This window comes from Prorops nasuta, unplaced genomic scaffold, assembly GCF_024137725.1.
Source record: "Prorops nasuta isolate Cenicafe-Biocafe unplaced genomic scaffold, Cenicafe_Pnas_1.2 PNAS00017, whole genome shotgun sequence".
NCBI lineage: Eukaryota > Metazoa > Arthropoda > Insecta > Hymenoptera > Bethylidae > Prorops > Prorops nasuta.
Window position 1 is genome coordinate 3,635,130 of NW_027116814.1, and position 19,430 is coordinate 3,654,559.

General features: G+C 43.8%; 1 protein-coding gene across 1 annotated transcript in view; it reads left to right on the forward strand.

The window, feature by feature from the left end:
* The window catches only part of LOC136779520 (uncharacterized), a 30,964-nt gene extending 11,935 nt beyond the window's left edge, over positions 1 to 19,029 (forward strand). Inside the window, exons 3-4 of the mRNA XM_066737142.1 lie at positions 17,755 to 18,077; positions 18,653 to 19,029. Of these exons, the coding sequence (XP_066593239.1) occupies positions 17,755 to 18,077; positions 18,653 to 19,029 (700 nt within the window). The remainder of the gene's footprint in view (positions 1 to 17,754; positions 18,078 to 18,652) is intronic.
* Positions 19,030 to 19,430: the final 401 nt, after the last annotated feature.

The following is a 19,430-nucleotide window of genomic DNA, read 5'->3' on the forward strand; positions in this document are numbered from 1 at the left end:
CATTATTTGAATCGTTGTTCAAGCAAGAGTAATCAATCTATTAAATTACTCTTTTACAATTAATTAATTTATCGCATAATTAACTGACAGAAATAAATAGCACTAATTACTAAACTCTTTTCCATAAAGACACAAGTTACATTGTATTTATATATATATATATGTATATATACCTATAGTCTATATAGACAGTGCTAGGTCTTTGTCAAACTCGAGCGATTTCGAAACGGTTTACTTTGAAAACAATGGAGAACCACTGTTCGCCAGTGAGTTTCCCCCTTGCTTTTCCTCGAGCTAGGTGGACATTTGCTCTCTCCCTTGGCTTCCTGCGAAAGCCAAGTAGTCGAGCAGTACGTATCCAGAAACGCACGTGTGGTATACCCTGAAGAGAGAATCTCACGAAAAAACACTCCCAAATATTTTCTCCGTACAAAGCACAAAAATGCGCCTAAAGAATCGGCAAGAAAAATCCTATTTAAAACACTCGCTCCTCCACTCGTCTCTCGCAAAGATTTTCCTTCGCTCGAGCGAAACAGTTGGTTTCCCTCTTAATTATTATTCCGCAAACCGTCCGCACCTCACGTACTCGTCGAGTGACTTTCCATCGGCTTTCTTAAAGCGGACCGTCTTCCAACTTTTTCGCCGACGCTTTGTTTTTCTTGCGGCTCTAATAGGGTGTGTAACCCCCCTCCCCCACTCCCTCTCCAGGTCTCCTTACATCCTCCTCCTCGAGCACGTTGCTTCCCCAACGCTCTCCACCAGATTCTCGTCTCCGTATTTCGAAACTCGAGAGGGTTATCCTCTGCAAACCTCCCCTCCTTTTTGTAAGAAAGACCGAAGCAAAGATTATCCGTTGGGAGAAAACCAACGCAGCTCAAGGAAAACTTTGCCCAAGCTCCGTGTCACGAGAATGCGCGAGGACCGTAGGAATCCTCTTAAACCTTTAACCCAATAATTTGCCATTTTTTTTTCTCCCTGTACCAATTCCACATTCTTTTTTCCGTATCGACTCCCCAATGACTCTATCTTGCGGATCCACTCGAGGGGGGGGGGGGGGGGGGTGAGGGGCAAGCTCGCTCGACTCACGATTTTAATGGAATAATCGCGCAAGGAATTAATCTAATGGCCGTTATTAAATTAATTAATGTAACGACGTATGGGGAATGGATTACGAGCGTACACGGTATCGATAGGACAAAATTCAAGAACACGCGAAACTATTACCGATCCCAGGCTGCAATGTACATAAAAGCCTCCGGTTATTAAGGATAAACCGGATAATCTCGCGGACAAGAAGTTAAGTGCACGTAGTGGAGGTTAAACGTCGGCGTGTCGAGGTCGGGTGGAAAAGAAAATAGGGAGGAGGAGGAGGAGGGGGGGGGGGGGGGGGATGGGGGTAGAGCACAGATAAAACGCCGAGACGGCGTATGAGAAATTGGACTCTGCAGAAACGTACAAAGTAGCCTGCGAGTACGGGGGAAATTAAGCGCACGCCACTCTTGTAACGCTTCGACTGAAATATTCAATATTTTCCATCGCGCTTTTTTCTTCCGCTGTAAATATTCCGCCGAGTACCGTGCGAGACGGGCGAAATTTATCGTTTTTACAGCAACGCGAGGAAAATTTATTTTGTAACGTCCCTAATTTTTGGCGAAGGTCGAACGACTGCTTTGTCTCGTCGAGCAGCGTGTCGATTAGTTTTGTCGAGGCTTCTGACGTTGGTGTGGCTGCTCCACAATGTGGTACCGAGATTGAAAACGAGTCGGTGATAGCGCGAGTGATTATTGGAGGAAGCGAGGAGGAGAGGAGAAGATTGCGTGTCTTTCGTTGGAGCAGCGCGTTTATGCGTTATTACTGGATAGTCGATGCGAGTAACGACTTTAGGTGGATGCAAGATGAGACGGTGAGTGGATATACAGAGTGGGAGGGGGGGGGGGGGGGGTAAGAAACACTAAACACGCTCTTCGTCGGGTTAGATCGGGAGCCTCGATTCCACGTGATTTTGCGAAATTATCCGCGAGGTATTTGCACGTCCAGCGCGAGCAGCGTGTAATTGCGTCTTGTGGGAGAGAGCAACATAGTTGCAATCGAGTGCGCAAAGTGGCTAGAATTCGATAATGAAAAATGCGATAGAGACTCGATCATCTTGCTCCATTTGCAATTGTTTTTGTTTCTTCTCTTTTCACTGTGCAAGAGCACTGGATAACACAGTTTAACGATTTTTACCGAGGATCGATTGGCATAATTATTATGTAATTGGCGCGAAACGTAGGGATTTGGAGAATTTAGTGAGAGAATGGAAAGTTTAGAAAATTTGCAAGTTGGGCGCCACTGTTCACTTTCTCTGGCGAGGTAGGAGAGTAGGGTAGAGGAGAGAGAGAGAGAGAGAGAGAGAGAGAGAGGCGAACCCTTTTGGCGTCTCACATCCCCTGGAACGAGGGCCGAAGGCTCACTCTCACTCTCGATTCTTCGGTGGCTCTGGCCTGGACCATCGCGCAGCGGCTACCGCGCACCCTATATCCACCCCCTCCCCCTGCCCCTCTTTCGTCTTGCGTGTAGCTCTTTCCATCTCGTCTCCTCCCGTGTGCCTCTATGCGCCTACCCTGGCCACCCACCCCCACCCGCTCGTAAGGTGGGAGAGGGGGGAGGGGGGTAAGGTAACGGGCAAAAGGGGGAGATAGCAAGTGAGAGTGGACGGACCTTGGTCCAGCGCTGAATCGACCCTTCTCCACCCTCCCTCCCCGAACGCCACCTCTCACACAACCCCTCGCGCGTCGCCGCACCCTAATCCCACCATCTCGAAGATTCACGTCTCTACCCTCCAAACGTCGTATCGATTGGCGCCCAACTCGCCAGGGTGCGCCACTCTCTCTCTCTCTCTCTCTCTCTCTCTCTCGATTCTGGACAGAAACCCCTTTCAACTCCCCCCCCCCCCTCCCTCCCCTTCCACAAAGTCACCAGCGACCATGAGGTAACATCGCGTTTCAGCCTCGATCATCGCCAAATTTCCTCCAAGATTTCTTCTCTTCCTTGCAACATTCTATCCAAATTATTCTAGAGTTTATAATCGTGCATCACTATGTAGCGTAACATGTGCACATTGTGCATAGGAATAAAGTGTTTATTTCAAGAAATAAAGCGAAAAATGTGCATTTAAGACTCGATCATTACCAAATTTCCTCAAAGATTTCTTCTCTTCTTTACGACATTTTATCAACAATTCTCGCATTTACAAGGAATTGTCCACAAGACGTTACGCGATACACACGCTACTGGCATAATTACCAAGAAGAATGCATAAATTTGAATAAGAGTGGAGAGACGACGAGAGATTCGTTTGTCTCAAAGTTGAAAGAGGAGTCCGTGGAGAGGGCTGCAAAGTACAGAGCATCGTTTACGAGAGAATTCTCTCTCTCTCTCTCTCTCTCTCTCGGCTCTTTCGACGTATTCTCGTGGCTGTAACATGTACAAGTAGTATGTACGAGGGAAAAGGCGCGCAAGATCGCGGCAACGGCAACTGTGTGTAGTGTAGAGGGAACGAGTTCGCATGACTCGTTCCAATTATCCGCTCGCGATTGGTGGAAATGGCCCGCGTATCATCGCTATAGACGAGAGCTCGCCCACTTGATTCCTTTCGCTGCTTTTGTTCATTTCCTTTGCACACGCCCGATATATATATATATATATATCTACTTCCTAACACGCGAGAATTAACGCTCTTTTTTGAAACGTTATTCTCCTCATTATTATAAATTATATACATAATGTGAGAAGATAAAATTGAAAAGTATATATATATATATATATAGAGGACGCTCTCGCAATTTAATTGTTAAAATTGATCGTTTTACGCTCGGAAATCAATAGAGCGTATATTTATATAGAGAGACTCGATAAAAGCAATTAAAAATGCCCTCCCCCGTCCGAAGGCGAGAGACAACTCCTAAAAGCGCGGAATATTAAAATGAATTATGGTTTTCGTAAATCTCCGGGACTTTCCTTTAGCGATTTATTTCCAATATTTTTTCATCGGTATCGAAATGAGATTGGATTTAATTAAGATTTAAAAGCCCGGCTGGATCTTATCCGAGTTTTATGTTGGCGTTTAAGTCTCTGCTTTACCTCAACACGCTCGTAAAAGCTAAAAAGTCGCGTAAAAGTAGACGGATCGACCCTTCTCCAATCGTTACAAAGTAACTTTTCCGAAATCGAACACACCCACCTTGCGCGTATCATGCTCCATTCCGAGCCTTTTAATAGATTTCGCTCATTTTTATAAAGTGCCTTTTACGATCCGACGCATTCTTTCGCTTTTTCTCTTCATTTTTTTATTTCTTCCACTTTTTTTTACGATCGATATTCCAGCGGTCCGTGCGCGACACGCGCGCCTGCGGTTCTTCTTTCTTTGCGTTCGAGGGTGGAAAGAAGAAGAGGAGGAGGAGGAGGGCAATTAGCACCGCGGATCGCCTCGTTCCTGCTAGAAGCTCGCTTGCGCCAAATCACCGGCGGATCCGATTTGCACTCGCACGCGCACTCGAGATTCGTCGGTTGGCAATGCTGGTGGAATTTCGCCGGACGATAAAGTACGCTCTCGATGTCTTCCTTTTTGGGCCGTCGGGTTAGGTTGGGTAGAAAAACCTTATGACGAATTAGGCAACCCTCGCGCCCTTCTATCCGGAAAAACTCCGCCCTCCCACGACCTGCCGCAACGATAAACGTATTTCGGAGTCGTTAGCTTCGAGAAATCAACGATGGATTTGATGACTGATGTATATATGTATACAGGAGGTGTGTGTGTGTGTGTGTGTGTGTGTGTGTGTATCAGCATTTTCACCCCGCGCGAGAAAACGCTTTATCGTAGGTGAAAAGCTTTGGGTAAATTTGACTCTGTCAAAGCCAACAATTCCTCTCGAGTCAGCACAGTTTTTTCCACCAATACACACTTGCAATTCTATATATATATATATATACATGTATATATCTTCTCTTAAGAGAAATCTCTTCCTTGACCAGAGATAAGAAAAACGACGACGTGCCAGCAGTGTGCAGGTTATCACGCTGTTGGAGCTCTGGGAAAAGTGCTGGGAGCTCGAAAAATTTGCTACTTGTTCACTGAAGTAAGGGGGGGGGGGGGGGGGAGAGAGGGGTTGGTTCTTCAGGGTTAGCGATTCCTCCGCTCTCGAATTATCCGATACGAATCTCCATAAAAGACTGCAGCTATGCTCTCTCCGCACAGTCTCGTAAACTTTTTGCCGCAATTTTCAGCTACTAAAGATGAGCCGATATAAACGCCGGTGCTGCTAAATTTGAGAAATTTCGCGAGATTTAACGTTTTTGCGTCGATACGCGCTTTATTAATAATTGCGAGAGAGAAGTTGGCGATAGGGGCTTTCGAGGGACGCTTTGAGACTGGGAATAATCGATAGTGGGGCGAGGAAGGGGGAGGGGAGGGACGCCGAGGGCAAGGGGGGTGGCAAGGGTCAATCGAGCGAGAAAGGTCCAGTTGGAGAGTCGATAGCATTGGCTGGCTCAATTTTCAAATCTTAAAGCAAGTTTTTGCGGAGATCCGGTGTTAAAAACCGACCTTTTTTGTATTTTAATCGAGCTGCTGTTAAAAATCATATATATAGGGTTCATCATCAATGATGTCTTTAATTTGAAAATTACATTTTTTTGAGGATAAATTAAGTGGAAAAGTCTTATACTCTAACATGCGCAAAAGCAACATTGATGAGATAAATCAATTTTAAATTGATAACTATAGGGGCTTTCATTCAATGGAACAATTATTTTATTCTCACTTTCGTTAAGTTTCCTTTCGAAAATGCCCGCAACTACGCCGATTATCAGTTATCATCAGAATATTGAAATAATTCAGGATCAAAATGGTGTTGAGTTTTAAATTCCTTTGTGAAAAAATGCCAAAGATATTAATATTTTTGTAGGAAGGTAACTTTTTCGAGGTACCATCTATTTTGCCAAGTCTCAGGGGCACCTCGCGAAGGGTACCTATAGCAATGCTCTTGAACAGAGCAGAGGCTATGCTTCTTCGTTTTTACTTTTTTCTTTTTAAATATACAAATAATTTGTATATTTAAAAGGAAAAAAGCAAAAACGAACAAAATTCGTTGTGCGTGACTCCGTTCCTGAGCATGTTTGCTCTTACCACCGGGAGGGGAGGGAAAGGGTAAGAAAATTAGAAAAAAGGAACCTGAAGAAGAGAAACCTACCTATCACCGAAAGTTATAGTGCCTACCTAAAAAACGCAAAGCTAAAAAGCCTTACCTAATCGGAAAACTAAAGCTGAGAAAGAAAACGCATGCAAAAAATATAATAACGCAATGCAGGACCTGAAAAAAAAAAATACACGCACGACAAAATATGATATAACCCAACGAAGAAGCTGAAAAGAAAACCTGCCTAACACCGAGAGCTATAGTGCCTACCTACATCGGAAATCTAACGCTCGCACGTATACACGCACGCAAGGATGAACCTGAAAACACAAGAAAATACAAAGAAACGATTTTAACCAGAGAAGGACCGAGTGGTATCATTCTTGGGTTAAAAAACAAAAATCCACACTTTTACCCGTGGGACGTACTCACTCATTCGGCGAAAATCCAACGATGATCCTCCGCAGACTGCAGGAGATGACGACGACGATGGCACTCGCGATTATTAATTTTTAAATAATTACGACGCGACGCGCACTTTCATCTCCCAATGAGATCGCCCACTGTAAGAAGGAGAAAAAGACAAGAATATTAAATTAAATAAATTCTATTTAACAAAAATGTTTCGGTTTATTTTAACTATTGAATAATAATGATAATACTCACAGGCTATGAGAGTCCTTGGGGCTGTCGCCCTTGGCCGCTGCATCCTCCAAAACACTGCACGTCACTCGCGCCGCGCACCGTCTTTGTTTTGACGATTTTATTGCGTGCGAAAATACTTTTTTTTATTTCGCTTGCACAACGCATCTCTCTGTTACATTGCTTGAATCAAAGCACCGAGAAAAATATTCTCCAGCAATGAACAATTTTTCGTTAAAACAGTGAACGAGTTTCGTCGATACAACAAATAAATTCCTCGATATAATAACGGATAGCTCATCGCGTACTAATAAAGCATTCGTCGAACGAACGAATCTATCCTATTGTATTAACTCGCTTTATTCCTTATGTTATAAAAAAAAACTCGTTCGCTCCTTGAAATATTTGCACTCGTGGGTAAAATTAGAAATGATCGCAATAAAATTACACTTGCGTGATTGAAAGAAAGTAATTAATTATGTTTAATCGCGAATAATTAAGTGGTCGTCGGCGATTAATTACGACGAAAAAAATGCCGGCGCGCGCGTTTCGCCGACGACCAACCACGTGGACACTCGACGACCGAACTGTCACTTTTGACAGGCAGCGTGCTCGTCCACGAGTGACGTAATCGAATCTGATTGGTCGGAGCTTTGACTACGCTAATCAGCTGCCATTGCCCGATTAGTTGCTCAACGATAACACTCTTCCGCTCGCGCAGAATATTCTCAAAACCGGAGCCATGTTGGATTTAAAATGGCGATTTCTGAGTAATTATCCGTCTCGAGCTAAAAATCTCAACGAAATTGAGAGTAAAGTATAATTGCTCCACTGAACGAAAGCCCTGATTTCTCGCTTTAAAATTGTTTTATCTCAGCAATTATACTTTCACTTGTATTATATAGCATAGAACTTCCCTCATTGGTACATCCCGAAGAACACGCTATTAAAACGAAAAACATTCCTCGTACCAAATATAATCGAGCAAGAACCGAGAATTTCTATCGACGACCTTTGACCCTCCAAGGTCATTCAATTACACGAATACATTGGGCCGTGTTCTGGAAAAGGAGTTTTTATTAGATTTCGTCAGCGTAAATCAGGGCTGGACAAAAAGCTCGAATGGATGATTATCGGGGCGAATTTTCTGTCGCATTAGCTCTTTCGGCAGTTTCTTCCTCAGCCTCCAGGAATTATCCGGCGTAATCGGTACGGGCGAACGTGTCACCCTCTGCGTGCAGCACCCCACCCCCCCCCCCTCTTCCCTCCACCCAGCCATAGCTAGTAGTAAATTCCTGCGAGGTGTCGGACGATAACGACTAACCGTTTACGACCATATAAATGAAAAAGTTTTGAACGTAGAAAGCGAACGAGAGAGACTCTTCTGCTTCTCGTCTCGTAATCCCTCGCTAAATTCTCTCCTTTTATCAGTCGTCCTATATATATATATATATATATATATATACACATAATTTCCTGTTTCTTTATTCCTTCTTCCTCGACGATGAATAAAGCGTAAACTGCAGTGTATACGAGAAATCTGCTTCCTTTCGTGATTATTATTATTATTTTCAAGGACAATATTTTTAAAGTTTTTCGATTCGCGAGTCGGCATCGTTGAGGCTCGCGCGTGTACTTTTCTATATACACATGATGGAAGGTCACGCATACAGTGCCGAGCGTGTTTGTGGTGGTGCAAGGAGAGCAACGGAGGGTAAGGGCTGCGTTATCGAAGCGTGGGAGGGTCCTGCCGATAACAAGACTTGGACCACCACGTGACTCCAATACGAGATCGCCAGGGAGCACGTGTATATACGTACACGCACACACGCACGCACTCGCCCCATCGAAACCCCCCTTACGACCGGAAAAAGAGCTTGTATCGATACACGGGGCAAGAACACAATTTTCAATCGCGCCAGGAAAAACCTGCACGCGCCTCGAATCGCAACTCCCCGTCCTCCCGTGTATTTTTTTCTGCTGCTTTTTCGCCGGGAATGTGGTAGTCACCCCCCCCCCCCCCCCTCTTAATTCGCGATCGCACATGTCTGTCTCAGGATTCAAAGAATTTATAAAAAAAAAAAAAGAAAAAAACCAACAAGATTTTCCTTGGATACTTCCACTACGGAGGCTTAATTATATCCGCGTGCCCGCCCTATACGAACAGTTTTATTTTTAATTCAGCATTTTTTATTAAAGCAGTCCGTTTTAATTACTTCGGCACGGCAGAGAGAGTTCCGACGAGAAATTCGTGCTTTTTTTTACGACAATTTCGAAACTCGCGCGTAAAATTTTAACGACGTCGTAGTGAATTTCGGACAGGTGTTTTCTTAGGGATAGAGGGACGGAGGGACGGAGGGGGGGGGGGGGGGTAACGAGTAAAGCGTGCAGAGAGCGGGAAAGCTTGATGGAGCCTTTGAAGTATTTTTATTGTCTCTTGGTCTCTCGCGCGCTCCTCTTCGGTAGGTGCCATATTGCACGAGGAGAGTTCGTTAGGTTGCTAAATTCTTTAAAAAGGCGAGAGAGAGAGAGAGATGGGAAAATTTGTATTAAAGGGAGCGAGATGAATGGGAAAATATATAGCAAAGGGAGGGAGAGAGATAAAGCTTTTGCACGAGAATGCTTAGGCTCGCAGCTCGATGAAATAATTCTTGAAATGAAATTAATTCGAGGATGAAATTTCTGCAGTTTTTTGCAATTTGGGAAAAAGAGTTTTGGGCTACTTTGAAATATATTTTAATGCTACTCGAGGAGAATTTTGTTAGATTGCTAAATTCTTTAAAGTGATGGGAGAGAGAGAGATTTGGGAAAATATATAGCAAAGGGAGGGAGAGAGATAAAGCTTTTGCACGAGAATGCTTAGGCTCGCAGCTCGATGAAATAATTCTCAAAATGAAATTAAATTCAAGGATGAAATTTTGGCAGTTTTTTTGGAATTGGTGAGAAAGAATTTTGGACTACTTTGAAATATATCGTAATGTTAGACGAGGAGGGAAAAATCTGGTAAGATCTCATCCGATTGGCGTGCACGAATACATATACATAGCTACCCTCAATTTAGATACTAATAAGCGCTTCCGGCGCGATTGATGATCACGCGATATCCAGTAGTAACTCTGCTGACTATCCGCTTGTACTTTCTTGCTATTTACGACCAGACAGAATCTCTCTCTCTCTCTCTCTCTCTCTCTCTCGTACGGCAAGCAATAAATCATTTCCCTGTAGTTACCGAGTAGATTCTCGTCTTACCAAACAAATTTATGAGTGGAAACATGAAAACAATCACTCGTGATATCTTTACGAGCATTTACAAAATTTTTATAATCATTTGTGCGTATCAGCGTTACAATTACATTACCATGTAAATCAAACATTTTTCCCGTACACCAGAAACAAATCATTCTTACATAATCACCAGAGAATTTTGTCTCAGCGAAAGAATTTCCAAGTATTTACAAACTCTCAATTTTCATTAAATTCCTTTCCAACCAGAAACATGAAACAATCGCGTAACGAAATAACGAGAACTCAATCGCGTGTCCCAGATATTTCATCGCGGAGCATCGGACAGTCGTAGCAACCGGGGAAGGAAAGTTTTGGCGTGTTGATCCGTCCTAAATTCGAGGATAATCTCCTACGACGAAACAGTGGCGTGTAAATTTGTGCGAAGCATTAATTAATCGTGGAGCGGCACGATTTGGCCGTATAGCTGCGCATTCGTATATATATAGGCCTGCACAGTGCCAGGCTCGAAAAGTGCAATGCAGCGAGAAGCAACAACGCGGGGAGGGGGGGGGGGGGTGGAAGAAAAATGAGCAGCGGCGAAGAATCCGAACTACATAGGTGGGGTGGTGGCTATTGGGGGGGGGGGGGGGGATCGAGAGGGATGAGAAAGGCTATAAAGCCAGCTGTTGGGTGTGGATCGAGAGGGGGGGGGGGGTAAAGAGCTTTAACCAGCTCGCAAGCAATTAACGCGCGCGAATCGCACCACTTGCCAGCAAAATGGAATATCGATCCTGGCTTTTCGCAGTGCGATCAATGAAGAAAGCATTTTCTTTCGCTTTCGCTCTCTTTTGTTTCGCCGCCTTTCCCGCTTTCCATTGTCCACTCGTAATTGAGAGAATACTCGATAAATCTTGCACAAACGCCAACGCGTACAATCGGATATAAAAATCTATATATATATATATATATGTAGGTTGGAATGGAGCAACGCTCAACGAAATTTCACCTTTCATCCTTTTAATTGAACCCGCAAACTTTAAGCGCATTTTTCTCAAGGTTTTCCTCGCGAGTCCAAAAGCTCTCCGCTTTGTTCTCTTTTTGACGAAAACCGCGAGTAACTTTGGTGCGTCTATATATATAGCAATAGTGGAGGTGTGGTTTGTGCTTATCGAACTTTTTTAAAATAAATTTTCTCAGTTGGTTCCTATACCCTCGATGAAGGTCGAGGCTTCTGCACCCCTTCTGAAAAGCTCCCCCCACCCCCCTTCTCTCTCCTCTTGCTTCCCCCCTCTTCAGCATCTACTCGACTCCTCCTCTCCTATACACGAGAGTTGCAAATGAAATCTTAACGAGGATGACTTTTACGAGGAGGATTGGTGTCTTAGCACGAGCAACTACCACCACTTTTCACCCTGCTAAACTCACTCCTCTTCGATATAGAATATTCTGTTTTATCGATAATTGATTATGCAATCACCTTGGTTAAAAATTTTAATTTTTTCACGTCCAAAGCATCTCTCTCTCTCTCTCTCTCGCTAATTGGTGCACATTTTTCGTCATTCTGCAAGTTTAGCGACGCGATAAAAATATTGCTGAATTTTTATGGAAACGTTTGTTTTATTTGCAATTTTTTCATTAATTCAGAGTGCTGTTTCGATGGATGATAGTTTTGCAAACTGTGCAAACATGAAGCAACTAGTCGAGGGAAGACCCGCGAAAAGTTGTTAAGGATCGATGACCTCGAGTCCAATGTCTTTGGAAGTAATGCTGCTAATTATCATAATTTTGACGTGCTGTCGCGGGGGCAAAAACTCTGGTAAACTATACAAAACAGGGAAGAATGGTTTTGGGAGAAAAGTTTCGCGATAACAGGCACGATTGCAAGTTCTGCGAGAGTTGACAAGTTTCTTTCTTAGCAGAATATTACCGGAATCGTGTATCACCAAGCACAAACACACACGAGTATAACTCCAAACGAAGGGATACCGCAAGAAAATTAATTGTCATATAAAAATAAAATTCGCACGTGCAATTTTGCAAATTTTCCCTCGAAACACGAATCCTTGAAATTCGAATATTCCATTCAGCCTTGTTAAAGTTTAATTTTTTAATAAAACTACAACCTTCCCCTGTTAAATTTAACAATTATCCATATATATATATCATTAAACATTGCGTTAATTTAATTGGATTCGCCGACCAAGAAAAAACCAAACTCGACGTGCAGATTTGCGAATCGCATGCTGCAGCAGTGAAAAAGAAATAGTAACAAGAGGGAGGAGGGGGGGGGGGGGGTGAAATATTCGCGTAGACTGGGCGAAGGTGGAGGTGGATCAGCGGATATCCGTGTAGTGCGCGCACACACACACACACAAAATTCGATTTTAGTAACTGAGACCGGCCGGCGCAGTTTGTGTCGAGACGTGACTCGCGTAGCAGTCCCAGTTTCTCCCCTCTCGCAATTTTATCAATTTATCGCGTAAATTCGCTACTCTCTATATACATACAATAATAATAATCATCGTCTCTTTGGTAAGACTGAGGAGAAACCGCTATGAATTTCTAATAAGAATTCGACCTACTGATTCGCAACCATATATTCGCGTCACATACACACAGACGCGCATAAAAATTTATATAAAAAAGCGAAAAGCTAGAAAACCACTCAGTGCATCGAAACCGAAGATTTCTCTCGTCGACTCAACTCGAGCGAGGCGAATTTTTCGCCTCGTTCGTCATGTACCGTTTGTGCATAAAGAGAAAGAGAGAGAGAGAGAGAGAGAGAATACACTTTTATACATGTGTGCATGTGTTTCTCAGTGAGAAATTTCGGCGTTACGCGCTTCTTCCCACACACACGTATATATATATATATATACGTCGCTGTGTAATTTGATTGGGTATTCCGCGAATCGGTAATTGGCCAAATTGGCAATCCTGCCAATCAATCGTTAAATATCAAGGATAGAGGGGCGAAGGGAGGGAGGGGGGGGGGGAGCAAAACGAGCGCCCTCGGAGCTTCTGTCATCTTTTTGCCCGTGGCGTCCCGTCCCGTCCCGCTCTCCACACGAATAAATTTCTTTCTCCGAGCCCGACCGGCCACGATAGATTTCCGGGAAATAAAAAGGCGCCGCCAACGACGACGAAGACGACGACGTCGTCGTCGTCGTCGTCGTCGTCGTCGTCGACGCTTGGACCGATCTCTTACGCAACGCGCGCGACTACCTCGAAGAATTTAAATTCCTTTCTTCGAGAACCTCAACCTCTGCCCAGTCGATTTTTTCTAGAAACTCCTCTACCTCGTCAATAATAGCTCGCCTTTTTGTCTCGTTTCGCTCCGATCTCGACTATTCGGGACTCGGAACCAACGTCCACGTATATATACGCCAAGAGTTTTTTTTTTTTTTTTTTTGATAAATTTTCTACGCTTTCCATTCCCTCCAATGGGAGAATTACGAGCACGCGACAGAACAAGTTTTTTTCCAGCTAAAACAAAGCGGAGAGGAAATAAGAGGCTAGCTCGTAAACCTCGGTCAGGATTGGTCGAAAATACTGCGTTATATATAGTATTGATTTCGCATGATTTCCGAAAGGAAATTGCCTCGTTTTTTAGTCCACTTTGCTGTGTTCAGGCTTCTCTGCAGAGGTTCTTCTTTAACTCTGTTCGAGTGGGTTTTGAAATTTGGCATTTTTTTAATTTGTTTTTTTTTCTGGAGAATTGCATATATATATATATATATATATATATGTAGGTGGTGGATGTGAAAAAAGGGTGGGGGAGCGACACGAATCAGTGTCCCTGCGCTCTTTGTTTACTTGCATTTTGCGACGAACGCGTAAGTTGAGTGAAAGTGGGGGGGTATGGAAAAAGAAAGGAGAGGAGAAAGAAAGCTGGCAAACCGCTTAAACGAGTTTCGTGCACTCTCGTTTACATGTTTTTTTCTCCATTATTCCGGGCAAATCCCTCTCTCCTGACTTCTTCGGGCTGCTTTCCGCAATTTACAGCAAATAGACGCACCGATACACGCTCGGGACTCGATACGGGATAGCACGAAACTCGTCGATACGATAATTGCTTCTCGTGTGGAAATTCACGTTTTTTTTTAGCAAATTTTACGTGAAAACTGAAAACCATTCTACAAACTTTTGATGAGAAAGAGCGATATATGTGGATGAAATACGATCGATACAAGTCGGACTGTTCGGAGAAGTCCAGCGGAGAGCTCGCCTGTTATAAATGTCGATCGATCAAAAGCTGATGAAGATTCTCTTTTCTTCAAACATTATTCTGTAATTTAACGCGAAAACTATAAAAACGGTTCTCGTATTATATATATATATATATATATGTATACAGAATTTTGACAAGAGTGATATATATACATGAAATACAATCGAAACAAGTCGGACTGTCCGGAGAAATCCAGCGGAGAGCTCGGCTGTTATAAATCTTAATCGATCGAGGCCTGATGAAAGACGTGACATTGAAAAAATGGAGGAATGCTATAAAGCAAAGGAATAAAGCAATTAAGGACCTCGTTATCACTAATGAGACGGGGAAAAAATTCGTAAACTCGATCAAAGAATGGCAATGGTAGATCCGAGGGAGAAGATTAAAGGATCGATTAAAATTCACGGCGCGTTCGATACTATTCGGACTCGTGGTCGTAGGTGTTTCTCCAGATCGGATTACGTTTACCGCCTCGAAAATCTTGCCTGGCTGCTTCTTCCACACCCCCCCCCCCCTCTCTCACCCCTCCTCTACTAAACTCCAAAACCGACGCTCGATTATTTCCAACTGCTCAAAAACTCAAGCACTATATCTATATATATATAGTTCTCTGACTATACTTTATCGATTCCAAGTTAATCGAGCATGTTGCCACGAGATACCAGTTAACCCTGAAGAACACGACCAACGAATCATTCGGATCCCCCCCCCCCCCTCCAAAGCTCCAATTTCACGCAGGATCGATCCATTTTCTAATTTTCAAAATTAAAATTTCATTCGCTCGCTCCGTATCGAGTTGCGACGTACTCTCACGAATAAAAATGATTTGTCCGTTATACACGCGTTGTTCGGTGAACGATTTTTGAGCGAAGGATCGATGAAATTCGCTCTGGTTCGCTATATGTGTCACGCTCTCGACTCGACTGAATTTTTTCTCCTTTATTCAATGAATTTTTTTTTATAATCGAGGAACCAGACTTATCACTTTAGATGGCCGGGAGAGATTTCTCACGGTGCTGTGCATCGGTTTGCCTCTCTCCAAGACATATATATATATATATATATATATATATACGTATACAAGATCTACGTGCAATTGGCTCGAATTGTTGAAACGGTCGCGCGGAAATCCGAGAATAAATTCGATCGATCTTCGTCGAATCTGCATCGGCGAATTAACGCATCGCAACTTGATCGATCGTGGTCGCGCGAGGTTCTCGAATAAATTATTTATCGAAATAAATAGAGTCGTAGTATTTTGTGCGTCTCTTCGTTTCCCCCCCCCCCCCTTCTTCTTTATATATGTATATATGTTTATGGATTTTGGCCCGCGGCAAGTAGCCTGACAGTCGTGCGAGCGAAAACTAATCTATCCCACACCTTTCACGGCGAGCAACAAGAAAATTAAAATTCGAAATGGCCTGCTAAACAACGTTTTAATGCCGCCTCGCTATTCGAGACCACCTTATATACCTCTCGCTGCTTTGCTTTGCTTTTAAATGCCGTTCCACCCCTCCCCCCCCCCCCCCCCCCCCTCCTCCACTCACTCTTCCTTTCTTCCCATTTCTTCTCAATGATCCCGAACCTGATCGCTCTCTCGACGCTCCTTGGAATTGGAACACTGAATTTTGCGAAGAAATTTCACTTTTCTCTTCGACCAAACTCTTCGCGTTTGATTCGTTTTTATTTTCGAAGATAGAAATAGATTTGGAAGAATACTTTCAGCTGTTTTCTCGTTTCGTAAATCATTAGTTTTGTCATCGAAGGAGTCGATGCATTTTCAAGCCAAGTTTCAACAAACGTTTCTCCGATTAAAAATCCGCAGCAGCTCGCATGATAAATTCATATTGGGTGGAATTTTTAAAGATATAGACTTGGAAATGTATTTTTGGTTATTTTGCAGAAAATAATTACGTTTCTCGGCAAAGAGGAGTCGATGCATTCGTAAGCAAAGTTTTAACAAACGTTTCTCCTATTAAAGATCCGCAGCAGTTCGCTGCACGATAAATTCATAGTGGGTTGAATTTTTATCCGAGCCTTGGCAAAACATCGATGCAAGGTTTAAAATAATGCCGTGCACGCGCAAAATCAGGATTTATAGCGTGGATTTTTTTTCATTCCGCGAGACATTGCTCTTAATCAAGATGTCAGCGAATTTAATTCCGGATAATCAGCCGTCCCTGCTGTATACGCATCGGGCCAATTTTGTTGCGCGGTGAATTAAACGACTCTCGGCCCACGACCAATTTGGTCCTACTCTCTCTCTCTCTCTCTCTCTCTCTCTCTCTCTCTCTCTCTCTCTCTCTCCCTCGCGAAGGAGAACTCTCTTTTTGCTCGCGCCGTCATTAAACGCGCAGCTTCTTTAGGAAAATCTCGAGTCGCGACAACGAAACACGCGGATAATCCCAATCGTTTCTCTCCACACACGAGACTATAATTAAAATTAAACGAATTTATCGATGAAAAACATTTAACACAATTCGTTTGACAATTTTGCTAAAAGAAAATTTAAATTTTGCAATATTCGATTATTGATCAATCGCCGCGCGCTTATCACTGATTTACAGCGCGTTATCTATTATGAAATTCCAAGCGGAATGACGTTTTTGAATGAAGAAAAAAAATTGTTGCAACCAAGCAAGGATGATTCGCTGGACGAAAAGGCGATAATCGGGGTAGGGTGGCTTCCTACGGGAGAAGAGGGGAATTCCCTGGAGCGGAGGAGGTTCCAGGACTGTACATCCGGAGGTTGACGCTCGAGGACCCCAGGAGCGCTCGTCGCGAGTCCTGCGGTTCAAGGTCGCACTCGCCCAACTCTCGAGGACACATCTGCAACCCTCGCAACGCTCGCCTTTACTCGGCTAGAGCGAGCTCTTCCAGGTTTTTGCAATATTCTCTTCGCAATAAAATTATATTCTTTCGCGAGATAAGGAATCTCAGGTCCGTGTACTTTACACACGCTCGTATATACTATAACTTGTAATAAACCCATAGACTATATATATATATATATATATATATATGAAAAGACAGGAGAAAAGCGAATCGATGCATCCTTATCAACGATCCTTGATCGATTTCCTCTTTTTCTGGGCCTTCCCACAGCCTCGCGCCTTATTTATACGTTGCACTCTTTGCTCTTCTTCACTCTTCAACCTCTTCCCTCCCGCACCTCTTCGTCTACTATACTTTGCCCGTATTGTGTTTCGAATCTGACCCCGGACGCTCGAAGCGGGCAAGGTTACCAAGTTTATTGCAACTTTCCAGCGTGCTCTCCTTCCTCGAAAAACACTATCGGAGCTGCTTTGTGTCTTAGACACCTATATATATATATATATATATATATATAAGTTGGCATCGTGTTGGTGCAGGTTACACGGATCCGCTCGATTTCGAGCCACGAGAGGATTTAACGAGTGGCCTCATGGGAGTTCCGGGAAAAGTTGAGTTGCCTCGCGAGAATTTTATTTTGTCGCGCAGTTACAGGTCCTGGCTGGAGAGGACTCGGAAGGAGAGGCCGGCGTTTCTGTCGATAGTGTCGCTGGAGCTCCCGGAAGCCCCGGTTCCGCTGGTGGAGTCCCTGCAGCGATGCTGCGACCGGAAGGAGAGGGACCGCAGGGACGAGATCCTGGACGAACTCCTGGAGAAAGTGACGGAGGCCACCGGGCGACGGAAAATCGATCGGGAGAACGCGTCCAGCTTCCTCCCGCGTCCTGCCACCTGCAGACGCGATCCAGACGAGGCTCTGGAATGCAGGAAAAAACTCGCCACCCTCGAGGAATGCACCAGAAGAATCATCGAAGGTCATTTCTGGACACTGCTGCGTCTCTCGATCCTCTCAATCGTAAACCATATTTTCCTGCTCGCTGTTGGAAAGCTAGTCCTTATTAACATTGCGATTTTCGTCGGCGAGTTTTGCTTCGTTCCAATATTTCTTATCCCCCACCCCCTCACGACGAAAGCTTTCTTTTTCGCATTGATTCTCGAATTTACTCGCTGATGGAGAATTTTTACAGATTTGTGTCATTTTTTGTAGCATGGGGATCAACGTGGTTGAATTTGAACATTTGTGAAATGATAATTTTTTGGGATTAGTTTTTCTCTTCGAGTTTTTGTTTTTTTGGTACCGATAAATATCGTTGTTCGGAGCGAACGCGTAGTTTTGGAGGAACCAGCGATAAAGGTTTGCTTCTTCGACCGGGTTATAGGACGCTGACGAGTTGATATTTTCAAGCGTAGTTGCCACGCGTTCCAATAGATGACACCTCCCGTAGCAAACGCGCGGCTAGAAGAGAGAGGGGAGAGAGTTTCACTCAGCTGGCCCCGTACACGTGTGTGAGTGAGTCAAGGAGAGAGACACACGAAATTCTTATTTCAGGTCCAAGATTGAACGGATGCAGCCTGGTGAACGCTGAGGAGCAGCCGAGGGAAAGAGCGAGCTGCATTTGCTCGGAAATTCCGGAGCAGCTTCGAGTGGACGTGAGGAGGAAGAGGAGCACCGCGGGTGACCTTGACATGGGCAAGTTCGAAGGAGCGAGAAGAAGCCTCGGCATGGCGGTGGAGTATCGCGAGGACGGGAAGGAAATCGCCTCGGAGATGACGAAGGCACCTGGACAGGATGCCGGCGCCAAGGTCAAACCGCGAGCGTCCAAGAAAACTGGCGTGACCTTGGATTTGACCTTGAACTGCACAAGCCTCAGATTGAGCTCGCGCGACGCCTTCGAGAGGTGCGAGCAGCACCACGTGCAGGACTGATGTGTTCTGTAGGCCTTGAAGAAATTCTTTATTCGCTTGTTTTTCATGCGGGAAATAAAACTCTTTTATCTGTGTGTGTGTGTGTGTGTTTGTATTCTCTTGTATTTTTAGTATAATTATCATGGACGATCTTTTTATTTCTTTGATACGTTGAGCAGCGATATTACGAGATTGTTATTGGAATTTTTGATTTTAGTTGTTTCGTTGTTTTTATTGGGAATTTTCTATATGTTTGTTAAATGGCTTCTGGTTGATTCTTGTATGGCAATGTGTGGGGTGTTTAAAGGAATTATACTGTAAGATTGTCGTCAAGTTTTTTGAAGGAACAAATTCTTCATTTTTATTAAAACTCGTACATGTGTTAATTAATTTCTCGTTGACATATATATATATATATATAT